This window comes from Eptesicus fuscus, chromosome 7 (genome assembly GCF_027574615.1).
Source record: "Eptesicus fuscus isolate TK198812 chromosome 7, DD_ASM_mEF_20220401, whole genome shotgun sequence".
Classification (NCBI taxonomy): domain Eukaryota; kingdom Metazoa; phylum Chordata; class Mammalia; order Chiroptera; family Vespertilionidae; genus Eptesicus; species Eptesicus fuscus.
Window position 1 is genome coordinate 86,512,323 of NC_072479.1, and position 18,578 is coordinate 86,530,900.

At 37.9% G+C, this 18,578-nt stretch overlaps 1 protein-coding gene across 1 annotated transcript; it reads left to right on the forward strand.

The window, feature by feature from the left end:
• Nucleotides 1-3,067: 3,067 nt before the first annotated feature.
• On the forward strand, nt 3,068-15,083 carry LOC103289047 (C-type lectin domain family 6 member A). The gene is made up of 6 exons (XM_008144893.3): nt 3,068-3,300; nt 3,967-4,059; nt 5,509-5,610; nt 11,378-11,529; nt 12,753-12,868; nt 14,672-15,083. Exons 1-6 carry the CDS (start codon nt 3,267-3,269, stop codon nt 14,814-14,816), a joined length of 642 nt encoding a protein of 213 aa, XP_008143115.3. The 5' UTR covers nt 3,068-3,266; the 3' UTR covers nt 14,817-15,083.
• Nucleotides 15,084-18,578: the final 3,495 nt, after the last annotated feature.

Below are 18,578 nucleotides of genomic sequence, written 5' to 3' on the forward strand. Positions count from 1 at the left end.
CCTTCTGGCCTGCGTAGTTTCTCTTGAGAAATCACCTGACAGTTGTATGGGTACTCCCTTGTAGGTAACTAACTGTTTTTCTCTTGCTGCTTTCAAGATTCTCTCTTTGTCTTTTGCCCTTGGCATTTTAATTATGATTTGTCTTGGTGTGGTCCTCTTTGGATTCCTTTTGTTTGGGGTTCTGTATGCTTCCTGTACTTGTAAGTCTATTTCTTTCATCAGGTGGGGGAAGTTTTCAGTCATTATTTCTTCAAATAGGTTTTCAGTATCTTGCTCTCTGACTTCTTCTGGCACCCCCATAATTCTGATGTTGGTATGCTTGAAGTTGTCCCAGAGGTTTCTTACACTATCTTCAAAGTTTTGGATTCTTTTTTCTTTTTGTTTTCTGGTTGGGTGTTTTTTGTTTCCTCATATTTCAGATCTTTGGTTTGATTCTTGGGGTACGTTGGTCTACAGTTTTGTTTCTGTATATTCTTTATTTCAGACAGTGTATGCTTAATTTCTGACTGGTCCTTTTCCATTTTTTTGGCATTCTCATTAAGGTCCTTAAAGGTCTCATCAAGTTTCTCAGCGGTTTTTAGAAGATTCTTGAGTAACCTTATAAATGTGGTTTTGAACTCTATGTCGTCCCGTAGTTTTCTTTCCTCCATTTCTTTCATTCGTGACATGTTTCTGTGTCTCCACATTTTGGCTGCTTCCCTGTGTTGATGGAGTGGCTTTGTGTGGTAGGTGACCTATAGGGGCCAGTGGCTCAGCCTCCCCAATCACCTGAGGTGGACGGTCTTGATACACCCCTTTGTGGGCTGAGTGCAAAGTTTTGGTGTAGTTAAGCCTTGATTGCTGTTGGTACACTGGGAGGAATTGTCCTCCAGGCCAATTGGCTGTGGGGACCTGCTGTGTTTATAATGGAAGAACTGCTGTGCTGGAGACATGCTTATAGTGCAGGATTTGTTTCAGTGGGGCTTTGGTGCTCACTGAGTCTGCCTCTTGAATGTGTCACTTATGGATGTGAGGAGTTGAACTCTGTGTCTCACACTGACCACTAGGTACACTGGCTTCTGGATCTCCAAAGGGGTGCAGGTCAGCTACTGTCTGAGGTCACCCTTCAGGAGGTACAGCGAGAACTACAGTCCTCTCCTCCCTGCTTGGGATTTGTAGATTATGGAGCTGTCTGAAGCGGTTTGCAAGTTTGCTAGGTTAAGCGGCGATAGTGAAGGCCATTCATATGCAAAAGCCACTGCTTGGAGTTTGGGTGAGTTTGTAAGTTGTGCGAGGCGTGGTCTCAGGGCGTCACTAGGCTAGGGCATGGCAAACAGCAATGGCTAGCAGCCAGCCATCCTGTGCCTCTGACCGTGTCCCCGCGTCTCGCGCCCCAACTCAGCAAGCAATTATTCCTCCGCGCAGCACTGCAAGCAAACCACCCTCACTTTCCAACCTGATGACAGACAGTCCAGCTTCTCCCCATAGGAGTTTGGGTCCTGCGCATCTCCCCTTCGGGTTGAAAGCAACGCCCGCTGCCAGCCGGGATCCACCGCCAGCCCATATCACACACACCCCCGTACCTCAGCTTTTCAGCGTTTGTGCACTGAATGCTCTTTTCTCTTTCCGTCTAGTTGTAGAACTTCCACTCATCCAGCCCTCCCGTGGCTTTGGGTGATAGACGTTTTGTCTTTTAGTTGTAGTTTTGAAATTGTTGTGCGAGGCAGCAGTTTAGTTGTTTACCTATGCCCCCATCTTGGGTTCTCCTGCTCAGTACCAGTCTTGATTCATTAAGAATGTTTAATTACTTTTGTAGATAAATTCCAGAACCTTCCATTTTGCAATCACATTCCTGAACAATGTCCATGGATCTTTAAGTAAAAATATTAACATATTTTTAAGCCATATTTATTCAATCAGACTTTTGCTCACTTCCTAGGACACTGCTCAACACATGGATTAAGCCTTACATAAAATCCAATGTAAAGATTGGCTAGGGAGCACTTAAATTAATTAGGCATACACCTAATTAATTTAATAAATTTCTTTTTGGGTATATAAATTTTTCTACTTTGCATGCCAGAATAAATAGGAATCAGGGGGAGAAATTTCATGTCAGAAACTGAACAAGTGATCTCAACATTCTTGTCAAAGTTTTCATGAGCTGTTTTAGATGTGTTTCTCAATTTCCTCTAATTTTTCCTGATATTTTAAAATCACTGGAAACTTTAGTCTAAACTAAAAGTTTGAAGTTTATTTACTCACTAGAGGCCCAGTGCACGAAATTCGTGCACGGAAGGGGGTTGTCCCTCAGCCCAGCCTGTACCCTCTCCAATATGGGACCCCTTGAGGGATGTCTGACTGCCTGTTTAGGCCCACAGCTATATTGTGTGTTGCAGTGATGATCAATCTGCATATTACTCTTTTATTAGATAGGATAGAGGCCTGGTACAAGGGTGGGGGCCATCTGGTTTGCCCTGAAGGGCTTCCCGGATCAGGTGGGGGTTCCCTTGGGGTGTGGGGTGGCCTGAGCGAGGGGCCTGTGGTGGTTTGCAGGCCGGCCATGCCCCCTGGCAACCCAAGCCAAGGCCCTGGTATCTGGAATTTATTTTCCTTCTACAATTGAAACTTTGTAGCCTGGAGCGGAGCCAAGCCTGGGGCTCCCTCCGAGGCCCGCAGCCATTTGTGTTGGGGTTATAATTGAAACTTTGTTGCCTTAAGCGGGTGGGCCTGGCCAGGGTGTGCGGAAAGCTTTGCTTCCCCTGTTGCCGATGGCAATCCTGGCCTGCTCTCTCAAGCTCCATTCTGCTGCCATTTGTTTGAATTTGTTTACCTTCTATAATTGAAACTTTGTAGCTTGAGTTGAGGCTTAGGCCTGGCAAGGGCAGGTGGAAAGCTTGTCTTCCTCTGTTACCTAGGAAACCTTGCTCTCTGTGGCTGTAGCCATCTTGGTTTGGGTTAATTTGCATACTCGCTCTGATTGGATGGTGGGCGTGGCTTGTGGGCGTGGCTTGTGGGTGTGTCAGAGGTATGGTCAATTTGCATATCTGTCTATTATTAGATAGGATGTGCTTATTTATTTTGAGGGAGTTTCTTCCTTTCTTTTTTAAAATCTAAACCGCGACTTCTTCTTTTGAGGCATACTTTATACCGGCTCTTAGCCTTGTCAGTGTTTAGTTGTTTGTCTCATCTCTGACCTATTTGAATGAAGTCAAAGCTCTGGGTAACATTTTCAGAGAAAAAGACATACAAGAGGCTCCTGGGCCTTCTGAACACAAGGAGCCCACATGATGGTGCAAGAAGGGCAACCTCAAGGTAGAGGTGAGCATTCCTTTTCTTAATTCCAGAAAGAAAGAAGTGTGTGATGAGATGATGAGTTATCTGGAGAGAAGAGATAGACAATGAACAGATTGGAGGGATACAGATTGTACTATCATAACAATCATGAGAAGTTAGAAGAAAGACTAATTCCTCAGAGCCAGACATACTTGTCAGAATGAATAAAAAAATATTAATACAGTGGTATGAGAAGGAGGAGACAAAAGTGATGGTTTGAGAAAGATGGGGAATCCATGGGTGAATGTAATATTTAAGAAGAAAAAAAAAAGGGAAGTAAAAAATACAGTTGATTGAGGATGACTTTTTCCTCGATTGTTTAGGACTTCAGAGCTACTACCTGGTTATTTATTCTGAGAGAGTTTATTCAAAAATTTTATTGAATTTATTGGGTTGACATTGATTAATAAAATTATGTCAGCTTCAGGTATACAATTCTACAATACATCATCTGCATATTATATTGTGTATTTATCACCCCAAGTTAAGTCTCCTTTTATCACCATCTGAGGGAGTTTTTATGCTCTCTTCTTCTTTTAGGTTTTTAATTAATATGAGATTCTTCACATAGTTTCTTCATTGTTCTAAGCTTCTTAGGAACTCTGGCTTCCTGGCTCCATGGTAACTGCATTTGTCTTGTCTCTCTGACAGAAAGGCGAGTATGGTGGTACCACGTGAAGATCTGGTCTGTTGCTGTGATTTCCATAGCATTCCTCAGCGCTTGTTTCATCGTGAGTTGTGTGGGTAAGTTCTTCACTGAGGTGACACTCTTGTGATTTCTTTGCCTGTCATGTTCTATACACCATTAATATCTCAGCTGTTACTTGGAATGCAATGCTTTTGTTGATTTCCTCTCTTCTTCTTCCTCTTTCTCCTCCCTCTCTTTTCTCTTCTTTCTTCATATTTTGATAATTGATTCTGCTTCCAGATATATTTCACCTGGTTTTATTAGTATATTCTCAATCATGACCTCACATATGGATGGATGTTAATTGGCATCTTTTAAGACATCATTTTTCACTACATGGTTCACTAGTGATCACATATTCTCTAGTCACAAAAGCCCACTATTGAGAATACAACTATAATTGCTTTTATAATCATAATACTTTAGAATAGCTTCTTTGGTTTTCTTGTGAGAGTCTTTTCCAATATAAGGAAAATAAATATTCAAATGAGATATTGAGGATGTAAGGGAATGAAATATTTCTTTTCTGTTCCATTTGCTTCCAAATAAATATTTCAAGTACATTTTGTGAGAAATCTTCAACATTTTGTTCTCTCTAATCTACAATTTTGTTCTCCATTCTCTGCTAAGTTGATTAAAAATAGTTATAAAATAGTCTGGAAGGAAGTGAAAGTGATTTCATATGCCAGATGGGCCATGTTTGAAGTTCCCTCAAGATTCAAATAAATGTCTTGGTCTTCACTAAAACAAAAATAAAAATAATTATCAAAAAGTTAGAATATGTTTCACTTTTTATGGTCAAGTGCAAGAGAGAAGAGGGTTTAAGAACAGTTATTTTATTAATCAAGATGAAGCAGATATTCAGGACCCCAAGGCATAGGCTAAGATAATGGTAGAAAAGTAGTGAGCTTTAGTAGTAGAAGGCTAACACAGAAATGAGTGAAGAATCAATTCAGGGCCCAAGAAAAAACAGGTCTTTCTCTATGTGCACACCTTTGAACATAAAAGGTAATGTTTATTTGAGACATTTAAAATGTTTCTAAATGTTTAAAGGCTCCCATTGGTTTCTATTTACCTCATATTTTTATCTGTAGCTACTAACAGTCAGAACTTTTAGAAAATGTAAAAATAATCTGCATTCTTGCTTCATGATTATGAAAATTAAGAAGAAGCAGACAGTTTGTGTATCAACAGATATCTATGGATTATTTTTGAAAGTCTCTATTCTAGGTGTTTGTGATTAATATATGTAGAAAGAGAATCTCTGTCCTAGAATATAGAACTTAAATTTCAATGGGGAAAGAGCAACAACAAAAACGTACAGGCTTATAGACAAACAAATGAATAGAGACAAGCAGTAATTGAACATGGTCTGTATTGAGTTTGAATAGAGAGAAGAAAATGGTTACAGTTGGAGGGAAGCCTGCTTGGCACAGATTTATAGAGCATAAGGTTTTGTAGCAAAAAAAAATCAATGGATACTAACCTTCCTTCTTCCTCCACAGTGACTTATCATTTTACATATGTAAAAACTGACAAAAGGCTGTCTGAGTTACATACATATCATGCAAGTCTAACCTGCTTCAATGAAGGGACAAGGGTGACAGGTAAGGTGTTGCAATTCTTTTTAAAATATATATATATTTTATTGATTTTTTACAGAGAGGAAGGGAGAGTGATAGAGAGTTAGAAACATCAATGAGAGAGAAACATCGATCAGTGGCCTCCTGACACCTCCTACTGGGGATGTGCCGACAACCAAGGTACACGCCCTTGACCAGAATCGAACCTGGGACCTTTCAGTCCACAGGCCAACACTCTATCCACTGAGCCAAACCAGTTAGGGCAGGTGTTGCAATTCTTAACCAGACTTCCTCTTTTCTCCGAGAAAGAGATGTCAGAGGTGAACTCAAGATTGGTTTATTCTATTTTTAAAAAATGGATATCTCACCATAGCTGGGTTATCTCAGTCTGTAGACTGAAATGTCCCGGTTCAATTCTGGTCAAAGGCACGTACCTCCGTTGCAGGCTCCTCCGTGGCCTGAGCCCTGGTTGGGGCACATGCAGGAGGTAACTAATCCATGTGTGTATCTCATCATTGATGTTTCTATTCCTCTCTCTTCCTCGCCCTTCCTCTCTGAAATAAATAAAAAATATATTAAAAAGAGATATCTCTAAACTTACATGCTCATATCAGGCTCTAGATTTGCCCTTCTCCAGGCTTCTTGAGATCAATAAGTGTTATTAACATACACCATGCAATTTGCTCAAGCCAACCCTAGAAATTCTTCATGAAAGTTTTGATTTCAAATTATCCTTAACCTTATCATTTGGATAAAATTTATTTTTGTTATCTAAGGTTCCTAGTTAATAACACCCATCTGAATTACAAGTGTCAGCTTTATTACTGGTCAATTTGGATGGTGAAACATGGCTCAGGAAGAGGTTGTCCTCACTTTAAAATGTGGTGCTGGCACCCTCATATGTGGACAATTAAGAGAGCTGAATTCAAAATCATGGTCTGCCTTGCACTATGTCTAGTGAGAAATGCCAAAGAAAGGCAAAATCCATGTTCTAGTGGTCTGTATGGCCTTATTTCTTCCAAGTGAAGAAATCCCAACAATGTGAGACACTCCTGTATCAAAAACTGGAGTTTTACAGACTACCTCCTGGAAGCAACAATGGGTACTTTAGCCTTTGCTTTCAAAATGCTCTGAAATGAATGAGACAACCATAGGTGTTAATTAAATTAACCCTACATCCATCTGGCATAAGAAACTGCAAACTTACTCCCTGTTATAACCTTTCAAGCTGTTTGATACAAATAAGTCAAGTTACAGATAAGCTTATATGATAAAATTATCTTATATGCTACCATATCAGCAAATAAAAGTGCTCAGATTTTAAGAACATCCTTTCACATTATTATTACAATAAAAACTGAAAAGTCCAAACAAAAATTTTCCATATTTATTAAAAGTAAAAAGATAATCGAGATCCACATGTATCTTTTCCTATTTGTTTTCCACTCAGCCCCAGTCCGAGTGCTGAGACATGCAGAAGCAGGCTTGTCAAAACTCCAGAAATATATTGAAAAACTATGTATCCCCTTATTTAATCTGAAATCTAAATTTGCTTATTATGTATTAGAAGCAAAAGCTATAATTTTTGGAACTTTGTAAATATCAACATTTAAAAATAAAACAGTTAAACCTGTTTTTAAAATGAATCTTTGGTGTCTAGATACCATTACAAATTGCTACCCCTACTCCATCATGAATATTAAAAAAGAAGAAAAGCTTGTATTACTAACAGTCCTGTGTATTACATCATTCTTTCCCCGCCTTAGACTAACATTCACACAGCACTTCCCTGTCTGTCAAGATATGTAAATAAGAACATGACTAATAGTTTTATTTCCTATGGAACATTAAGCTTGTTATAAAATTTCTTCTGGATGGATTTATTATAATTATCATCAGAATATACAGTATATTCAAAACATTACATATTTATTATATACTTTTATAAATTATTACTGATAAAATAAAACTATTAGAAGCCCATCTATAATAATAAAAGCATAATATGCTAATTAGACTGGATGTCCTTCTGGACGACCTTCCAGACGACCTTCCAGATGAAGCTGGGGCTGTGAGGAAAGCCCGGGTCCCGGTTGCCAGAGGGAAGCTGGTGCCGGCAGCCGGGGGAAGGAAGGCCTACTCTTGCATGAATTTTGTGCATCGGGCCTCTAGTCTATGTTTATAAAAGTCTAAGAGACCAGAATGCCAGAACCACCGGAACAACCAGAACACTGGTTGCTTGATGCGCACTGGCCACCAGGGGACAGATGCAGGAGCTGCCCCCTGGTGATCAGTGTGCTCCCACAGCCAACCTCCTGCACTGCCAACCTCCCCTGGTCCCTCCCGCAGCTGGCCAACCTCCCACAGTCCCTCCCCCAATCCGGCAGGCCCTGGCTGGCAGCTAGCAGCTGGCAGGAAGTCCCTGGCCAGCAGCAAAAAGGAAGGCCCTGGCCGGCAGCCGGAAGGCCCCAATTGGCCCTGATCACTGACCAGGCCTAGGGTCCCCACCCATGCATGGGGCCCATTTCGTGCACTGGGCCTCTAGTCTATATATATAAAAGGTGAATATACAAAGTGTTCTTACAGGAGTTAGACTAGGAGACCGGGAGTTCTATCACTCGCTATGATGTGTGCTAACCACCAGGGGGCAGTACAGAATGAAGGGAGGCTCCAGCCAGTAGCCAGAAGGCCCTAATTGGCCCTGATTGCCGTGCATGAATTTCGTGCACTGCCCTCTAGTATTTTAAGGAGACAAATGGACTTTAAAAAATGCAATCAGATATACTTACTATTGAATAACATTACTACTAGAGTGAGGTAGAATTCAACATTAACTCCTTCCTTATATTTCACTTTAGTGACACAATATGATAAATCTTACTTATCTAAATAAATTGATAGAATAGAAAGTGTTTTGTTAGAATGTCACACAATTTTTTAGTTTTTTGCTAAAAACATATAGTGATCTAGTATCAAAAATTATTTGTAATAATCTATTCACTGAGAATTTGATTAGGTAATTTTTTAATGTTGTTAAATATAAAGAATAATAGAGTAATTTACAAAAGGTTTGTTTTCTTCTCAGTCAATAGTGATTCACTTTCTCAATTTCTGGGATTACACCAAAAAGAAGAGTTTATAAGATTTATAAAATGACTATTAAGTACACTTCTTTTTGTAATTACAAAGCACAATTGGAAAAATAAAACATTATTAATGCCCATATATCTTTTTGACAAATGCTTCCTTTCATCACAGCTTTAAATGGTTTTGTCAACCTTGGAACTGTAGATTTAGCATATTTAACATTTGTAAAATGCTTCCATACATAATTTAACTGACTAAGTCAATCCTCACCATCAAAACAGTCCACCTAATTAGACATGTTAAATTAACATATTGTTAATACATACTTTAAGGAGTATTATGAAAAACAATATTTAATAATGAACCGAAAGCATAATTAAGATAAATTTCCAAAAGTGGAAATTTATATATATGGTCTATTTATTTTATTCACATTGTAATATTATTAAAGGAAGAATAATTCTATAGATTGTTTCTCATCATTTAATATGTAAATTTTAATGCAATAATATTAAAAATGAATAACATAGAGCTATATATAACAACATGATTAAATATTAGCAAATGGAATAAAAAAATGAAGCCAAGAAGACCACATATATTACACTTTTAAAAAGATTTAAAATTCAATAAATCAAAACAACTTATTATTTAAGTATACATATATGTGCTAAAATTGTATATGAACATGTATATAGACATATATGATCAAAACATGTCAGTGGATCTGTGTTGGTTAGCTAGAAATTTTTAATTCTAGGATAATGGCAAATTATTGTTTCTAATGAGAAAGGAGAGAGAAGTGATCATTTTTATTTTTTTAATTTTTATTTTTTAAATTACTTTATTGATTAAGGTATCCCATATTTGTCACCAACCACACCCCCCATTCCCATCCCAAACCTCCCCCTATGCATGCCCCCATCCCTCTGTTGTCCATGATCACTGGTTAGGCTCATATGCAACCACAAGTCCTTTGGTTGATCTATCTCCCTTGTCCCCACCCTCCCCTACCTTCCCTCTGAGGTCTGACAGTCATGCTGTTCTTGTTCTTCAGTCTATGTTGTTCATCATTTCCCCTAGATGAGTGAGCTCATGTGATACTAGGAATACACTTATAGGAACCGAAAATGAGACAAGCAATAATGGTTATGCTGAGAGGCAAATGAATCTCTATAGTGAGTTTCTTTCTGGGCCAACAGTTCTTTTGAGTCCCGATTTCTATGTCCAACAGTTGTTTATGTGTACATAACAGCAATGATATTTCAGTTCTGGATGGTGGACAAATGGTGGAAATGCAGGTCTCACCCTCTCTGGTTTGGTCCTGGGCAATCTGCAGTGACGCACATCTGCTGACTGCTAGTATGGCAAGGCATGGTCAGTGTCTTCCATCTCTGGACTGTTTCTCTTCTGTCTTCATGGCTGGAGCATCCTCTCCACTAATATTTACAGGGTAAAACAAGATGGTTGTTAGAGTATTAAATTTGACAGTAAAATAGTAGTCAAGTTTTCAGACTAATTTAAATTGGCCAATCAAAATAAGCAAATACTCTAGAAAAATCAATTGTACTGGACAAAAAAAGCTGTTCCTAAAGTGTTAACTAAAATTTTTACTGGTAGTTCATCTCATGGTAAAATTGCGTAACATATAATGAACCTAAAGCAGTCACATTTTAGTGCAAAAAAGTAAAATTTAAAAGCTATCAAGATTACAGCATAAAATTTCCAAAAGCCTCCCAATATTTAAACCAAAAAAGGGGGATAGTAGAAGAATATCATGTAAGGAAAAATATCCTGTAAATAAATTACATCTAGAAAATTTTTACTTTAGAAAATTAACTTTCATTTGTAATGCTAACAGCAAGACACCCAGGTAAAACATACATGGTGTCAAAACAAGCCAAAGGAAAATCGTTTGGGCAAAATAATGAAAAAGGATCGCAAGTCAAATTTATAGAAAATATTCCTTTATTAACTTTTGGTCGAGAATATGTTTGTATATTTTCAGAGAAGTGATCATTTTTAAAACTCTTATAAGTTTGATGCTGTGTAAAAATTAGTAATAAGTAACATTTATGAGCAATTATTCCATGTTAAGCATCTTTTAAAGTGCTTTGCACATATTATGTGATTAAGTTTCCCTTTGGGTTTGGTACTGTTTTTATTTCCATTTTGAAGACAAAATAACTAAAGCTCAAGGAGGTTATGCAATTTGCCCAACGGCATACATAATAAATGGTGGAGTCAGAATTTGACTAAGGCAGAATTCTAATTTTCATAATAACCCTGTGAATAATTATCATTTCCATTTTAAAAACTTGAGACTTGTGGCTTGCCCAAGATTATTAAGTAGAATTGGCATTTGAGATACACCTTTATTAGTAATTTGTAACCCTGATAGAACTTGGTGCATCTAATGTATAAGGGATATAAAGAACAGAAAAAAATTTTATAGTGATGTTTTGGCAAAAATTCCAGATAAATTCTGCAGGTAAATCTTGGTAAATATTGAGGACTTAAGGTTAGAAAATGTTTATTTAAAAGCAGTCCTATGGCCCCAAATTATATAATTTAGGGAACAATAAATACATGAATTAACAAGCCCATCTCTAGAACACAACCTCAGATTTCACTTATATGGAATTTACCTCTTTAATCTTAATTGTCTCCTCTTGCACTCACTCTTCTATTTCATTCAACATAGAAAAAGTCTGGGGATGTTGCCCAAGTACTTGGAAATCTTTTGGTTCCAGCTGCTACTTCATTTCTGATGAAGAAAATTTTTGGTCTAAGAGTGAGCAGAACTGTGTTCGGATGGGGGCTCATTTGGTGGTACTCAACACAAAAGCAGAGCAGGTACTTTTGTTTTCTTTATTTTTCATTTTCATTTAAATAAAGTAAATTTAATTAAAAATAAAATTTATCATCTTAGCTGTTTTTAAGTGTACAGTTCAATAGTTAACTATATTCACATTGTTGTAAAAAGATCTCTACAATTCTAGGAGTATATCCTAAGACACTTGAAACGCCAATCAGCATGAATATGTGCATCTCTATGTTCATAGAAGTGCAATTTACAATAGCTAAGATCTGGAAACAGCCCAAGTGCCCATCAGTATATGAGTGGATAAAAAAAGCTGTGTACATTTACATGGTGTATATAGTATATACCATGAGATACTATGCAGCTGTAAAAAAGAAGGATCACTTAACCTTTGAGCATAGAGGGATCTGGAGAGTATTATGCTAAGTGAAATAAGCCAGTCAGAGAAAGACAAATATCACACAATCTCACTTATAAATGGAATCTAATGAACAAAATAAACTGACAAACAAAATAGATCTAGAGATAAGGAAGTATGCAACAGACTGATGATTCTCAGAGGGAATGAGGTTGGAGCAGGAGAGATTAAACCAAAGAATTTTATATGCATATATGCATAACCCATGGACACAGACAATAGTGCCAGTGAAGGCCTGGGAAGAGGGGGGAGGGAAGGAGGGAGGAGTGGGGTCAATGGGGAAAAAAGGGGGATATCTTATCTCAACCAGAAACAATTCTGATAGATTAAAAAGGTGATACAGAAGCCCAGATGGAAATATGAGACTAATAATTTTTTTTAAGAAATCATCACTACTGTTATAAATATAATAAGCACTCCTTCATGTTTAACTTTTAAAAGTAATTAATTATTAGAGAATTACTACTTAGGAGAGGAGAGAAACATTTGAATTTTGATAACTCAAATGCAATTTCACTGATAAACAATGAGAAATAAGCTAGAATACTAGTACATCTGAATGTATACAATTTTAAAAATGGTTGAAAGTGCAAAAACTGAGATACATTTTAAGAGAATTCTACCACTTGGTGAAGAAAAAAAAGCATTCTGTCTGCGATGGAAATTCATGGGTTATAACTCCCTCCTTCTCGTAATGATGGTGTTTTTGGGCCTGTTCTGAGCTGTCTTAACACTGTTCCTCACAGCTGGCATCTTATTTTCTCTTTAGAGCTCTAAGGAACTCTTACTCTATTCAATTTGGGAATTTCAGTCTATGGCTTCTTTTTCTTTATGCAGGATTTCATTGTTCAGCTGCTGAATGAATCACTTTCTTATTTTCTGGGACTCTCAGATCCACAAGGGAATGACAGTTGGCAATGGATTGATCAGACACCCTACACGGAAAATGTCAGGTGAGTACAGACTCACATTAATGAACCATAGGCTTTGTTTACATAAAAATGTAGGGAAATTTTGTTGGCAGTGACTGTTAATGCTAATACTGATAATTATATTGATAATAACAGATTCTAACAATTATTAAGCTCTTAAATGCACGATTATTTTTTTAAAAATATATTTTATTGATTTTCTACAGAGAGGAAGGGAAAGGGATAGAGAGCTAGAAACATCGATGAGAGAGAAACATCGACCAGCTGCCTCCTGCACACCCCCCCACCGGGGATGTGCCCGCAACCAATGTACATGCCCTTGACAGGAATCGAACCCGGGACCCCTCAGTCCACAGACCGACACTCTATCCACTGAGCCAAACCGGTTTCGGCAAATGCATGATTATTAAGTGCGTGTATTGTCACACTTAAACTTCATGAAAACTTTTTTAGAACTCATTTTACTGATGAAAAGTGAATTAACTTTTCTGAAGTCAATAAGTAGTAAGATGATAAACAGGGCCTCAACTCCATGTCTAACTCCAAAGATGGTTCTCTTATTCATTACAATTTGCTGCCTCTAAACTTGTATAGACACTTCAATTACATTTTACTTTAATTAATAAGACTTAAAATACATGTGTGAGAACTGTGTTCAATTCTAGGAGGATCTATACTAATAAAAGGGTAATATGCTAATTAGAGCCAAGTCGACTGTACATCTTCCAGATGTCTGACTTCCTTCCGGACAAAGCCACGGTGACGGGGTCTGAGGCAGAGGTGGTTAGGGGTGATCAGGCTGGCAGGGGAGCAAGCAGTTAGGGGTGATCAGGCTGGGAGGGGAGAGGTTAAGTGGTGATCTGGCCGGCAGGGGAGCAGTTAGGGAGCCATCAGGCCTGCAGGCAGAGGCAGTTAGGGGCGATCAGACAGGCAGGCAGGCAGAGGTAGTTAGGGGTGATCAGGCAGGCAGGCCAGCGAGTGGTTAGGAGACAGCAGTCCAGGATTGTGACAGGGATGTTCGACTGCCAGTTTAAACTGGCAGTCAGACATCACCTGAGGGATCCCAGATTGGAGAGGGTGCAGGCTGGGCTGAGGGACAACCCCCTCCCCTGTGCACGAATTTCATGCACTGGGCCTCTAGTAATTATATAATAATACTATTTATTCATGGCTTTGAAAAAAATCCAGAATTTAATTATACATTATTGCATGTGATATTCACATAATTTTATAAGCTATTTGCTGACTATGATTCCTATTTTTATAAGTGAAGAATCAAATACCTGAAGAGAATAAATTATTTGTTTAAGATCAAAATGAGTCAGGAGAAAACCATGTCTCTTAATTCCAAAAACACCCATCCAAACCTTGTCACCCTTACTACAGATTGTATTCCTTGTAGGCAAGGTAACTTCTTATGACCAGCCTCAAGCTCCATGAGAATATAGTTATTTAGGAATGTGGTAAGAGTACACAAATTAAGGAGGCAATCTCTTTATTATGCTACTAAGATACAAATTGTTTAACAACCCAGATCAGGTTAAGGGCTCTTTATAGAGAAAAAAAATGAAGATCAGATTTTAGGGACAAGGTCAATTTTACTCTATTTCATAAAAATTTGCCCGGGGAATGTTAGAGGAGCAATTACAAAAGTGTGTGTTTACACTTGGGGTCTTTGAGGAGGGCAGTATGAGAAGAGGAGAGCAATCACTGGAGTGTTCTTTCACCCTGAACCCCATTCTCTTCAACCCCAACTCTATATACTTTCTAATTAATCACTGTGCATTCACTGACGTGTTTTTATCCTTTTTTTTTTCTCTTTAGATTATGGCATCAGGGTGAGCCCAATTTTTCTGCAGAGGAATGTGCTTCAATAGTTTTCTGGAGTCCTGGAGGATGGGGCTGGAATGATGTTTTCTGCGATTCTAAAAGAAATTCAATATGTGAGATGAAGAAGGTTTATCTATGAGTTGAACTTTATTCATTGTCACATTTAAAATGGAGACCTATCTTAAAATTATAATTTCCTCTTGTAATTTATGTATATTTCTTTTCATAGAGGTTCACGGAAATATCCAGACGCCTTGCTTCTTTCAGTCATCCCTCTCATAGTTTCCTCTTTCCACTAATAATTGAGTGAACTCTTCCATTTTTAAAAATTTGTTATGCATTCTTAACTTTCTTCATACCTCTTTTCACACACATTCCTTGGGCAAGAGATGGTGCTATTTTGTCTATCTGAAGACTCATAATGAGGTAACTATTAAAAATTAAGAAGGACTTGCCACAAAACTCCACTGAGAAATTCTTCTGGTCAAAATAGTAACTGTGACTGCAGTCATGTGGAAGCCTGCCAAGAGCTGAAGGATCTGCTTCCGAGATGCCTCACTCACATGGCTGGCCACTTGGTACTGGTTTTGTTAGAAGGCCTCAGATTCTCACCATAGGAACGCTCCATAGGGTTTCTTGAGTGTTCTCACAATATGATGATTGGCTTTCCCCAGTGGAAGAAATCCAAGAGAGCAAGTGAAAGTAGCAATGTCTTTTAGGATCTAGCCTCAGAAGTCAAACACTTTAACTTCTGGTGCATTCCATTGGTCACATAGACCAAACTGATATACTACAGAAGTGGATTACCCAAAGGCATGACGAGCTCAAGATGCAAATCACTGAGAGCTATCCTTTTTTTTTTTTTAGACTTTTATTTTTTTAAATATTTTTATTGATTTCAGAGAGGAAGAGAGAGAGGGAGAGAGAGTTACAAACATCAATGATGAGAGAGAATCATTGATCAGCTGTCTCCTGCACTCCCCCCACTCAGGATCAAGCCAGCAACTCAGGCATGTGCCTTGACCAAGAATCAAACTGCAACCTCTTGGTTCATAGGTCAATGCTCAACCACTGAGCAACACCAGCTGGACACTGAGGACTATGTTATAAGCTGGCTACCATAGCAGAATTTCTTTAAAAAGATACAAAATATGTGTACCAAAAAGGGAAATAATTTATTCTTCTACACTAAAATTATGAACTTGTGTCATTAAAACACTATCAAAATTTAAAAAGTAGAACTGAAATAAGATATTTCAAATATTTGTAACTAACACAGTATTAATACAAAGAACATACAATGGTCACAAATGAATTAGAAATACAAAAAATTGGGCAAAATATTTAAAAAACGTTTCGCAGAAGAGGAATACCTAATTCAGTAAACATGTTTTACAGAGATGTTAAGCTTCACTCTTACTTTGAGAACGGCAAGTAGGACCACAGTAATGTGGGGCAAAAGTAGGTTTGTAGTTGTTGTATGAAAAATAATACAATAATTAATAACTAAGAATACAAGAATAAACTCTGTGTTTCCTGTATTCACAACTGTAAACCTACGGCAAACATTTACACAATGCAATACTATGTGGCTATAAAAACAAAAAGAAGAAACTCTTACCCTTTGCAACAGCATGGATGATTATTATGCAAAGCCAAATAAGCCAGTCAGAGAAAGACAAATATTACTAGATCTCACATGTATGTGGAATCTAATGAGCAAAATAAACTGATGAACTAAGTAGGACCAGAGTCATGGATACATGGAACAGACTGACAGATCTCAGAGGGGTGGGGGGTTGGGGACTGGAAGAGATGAACCAAAGAACATATATGCATAGTCCATGGACACAGACAATAATGTGATGAAGGCCTGGGGTAGGTCAAGGGGCTGGGAGGAGGGGGCAAATGGGGGAGAATGGGGGACATTTGTAATAGTGTCAACAATAAAAATTATTTGCCCATAGGGTTTATTTCTGGACTCTCAGTTTTGTTCCATTGGTCTGTGTGTCTGTTTTTCTGCCAATACCATGTTGTTTTGATTATGTCGCTTTGTAGTATAATTTGAAGTCAGGGAGTGTGATACCTCCAGCTTTGTTCTCCCCACCCTCCTCAGGATTGTTTTGGCTATTCAGGGTCTTGATGGTTCCATATAAATCTGATGATTTTTTTTGCTCTATTTCTTTAAAAAATACCATTGGGATTTTTAGCTGAGGATTGCATTAAATCTGTATATTCCTTTGGGTAATATGGACATATTAACTATGATGATTTTTCCAACCTAAGAAAACACTCCTGGACACTGACAACAGTATGGTGGTTACCAGAGGGAAAGGGCTGTGTGTAAAGGTAGTAAAGGGTAAAGGGGGTCAGATATATGGTGATGGAAGGTTATTTGACTTTGGGTGGTGGGCACACAATGAAATATACTGGTCATGTACCAAAGAAATGTATACTTGAACCCTATAAAATATTATTAACCAATGTCACCCCAATAACTCTAATAAAATTGCGTAGAAATAGCAATAAATGCCCTAACCGGTTTGGCTCAGTGGATAGAGCATCGGCCTGCAGACTGAAGGGTCCCAGGTTCGATTCCGGTCAAGGGCATGTACCTTGGTTGTGGGCACATCCCCAGTAGGGGGTGTGCAGGAGGCAGCTGATTGATGTTTCTAACTCTCTATCCCTCTCCCTTCCTCTCTGTAAAAAAATCAATAAAAATATTAAAAAAAAGAAATAGCAATAAAGATGAATACTTGTTCATATTTTGAAGGCATATGAATGAATTACTTTATGTTATATACATGCTTGTTGTTATTTGCATGAACTGACATAGTAATTGAACAGAGTAACTTCATGTGAACTACCAAGCAAATAATTTTAACGTATTTGGAGAAGTCCTTAACATGCTTTTATTTTTTAATGTACATTTGCTTGTTTTATTCTCCATATAAAGAAAAAGGCTTTTAAATCTTTGGGAACTTTAATTTTTAACAACACTACTTCTTTTGAAGTGAATTTTACATTTAACATTTTCTAGACTTTCATAGTGACGAAAGTCTTACTTCTCTAAATAAATCCCTTTCTTGGATAAAAACTTCAGAGAAACAGACATAAGAGGTTCCTAGTATGTCTCAGTATGATAGTGCAAATGCAGTAATTCTAAAAGAATAGCCACAAAGTGGAAGTGTGAACTTATTTTCTTTTTAGTTCCAGATAGGAGAGTAGAAGTAAAACCAAGAATAGAAGATTAGGAATTGATGTTAATTCCAAGAATGATGGTCTATAAAGTAAGTAAACAAGTGAAAGACTTGTGAAGTTAGATGATTATAGTACCAAAACAGAGAATAGAGCGCAATAATAGGTAGGAAAAGCTGGAATTAGAAAAATAACTCAGACATGAGCAATTGAAAGGATAAGAAAAACATATACTGTGGTCAAGATGGTGATGTAGGAAATCCTAACTCACTTTCTACAACTGACACACTGAATTTACACCTACGTACAGACCAATTTTCTCTAAAAGAAGCCCCAAAACTCATTAAGCAACTCCTACACACAAGGTGAATGAGGAAAAATTTATATTAATATGTCAAGGAGAGGCAGAGACACAATCTTGCCATAAACCCTGTCCAGGCATGGCAACCCACATTGGAAGGGTCCTAGTTTATCCCTGAGCAAATAAAGGCTTGAACCTCACATCTGGCACCACAATGTATTAGTCTTGCACCTGAGAAATGGACCCCTACACCATCTAGCTTTGAAAGCCAACAGGACTTGCATCCATGAGACCCCCCAAGTCCATAGAGAACCAAGGAAAGGTTCTCAAGGGGCTCAAGTGGGCTCATCATGGCTAATCTCTCAGGCACAGCACAGAGGCAGAGGAATACAAAACACCCCA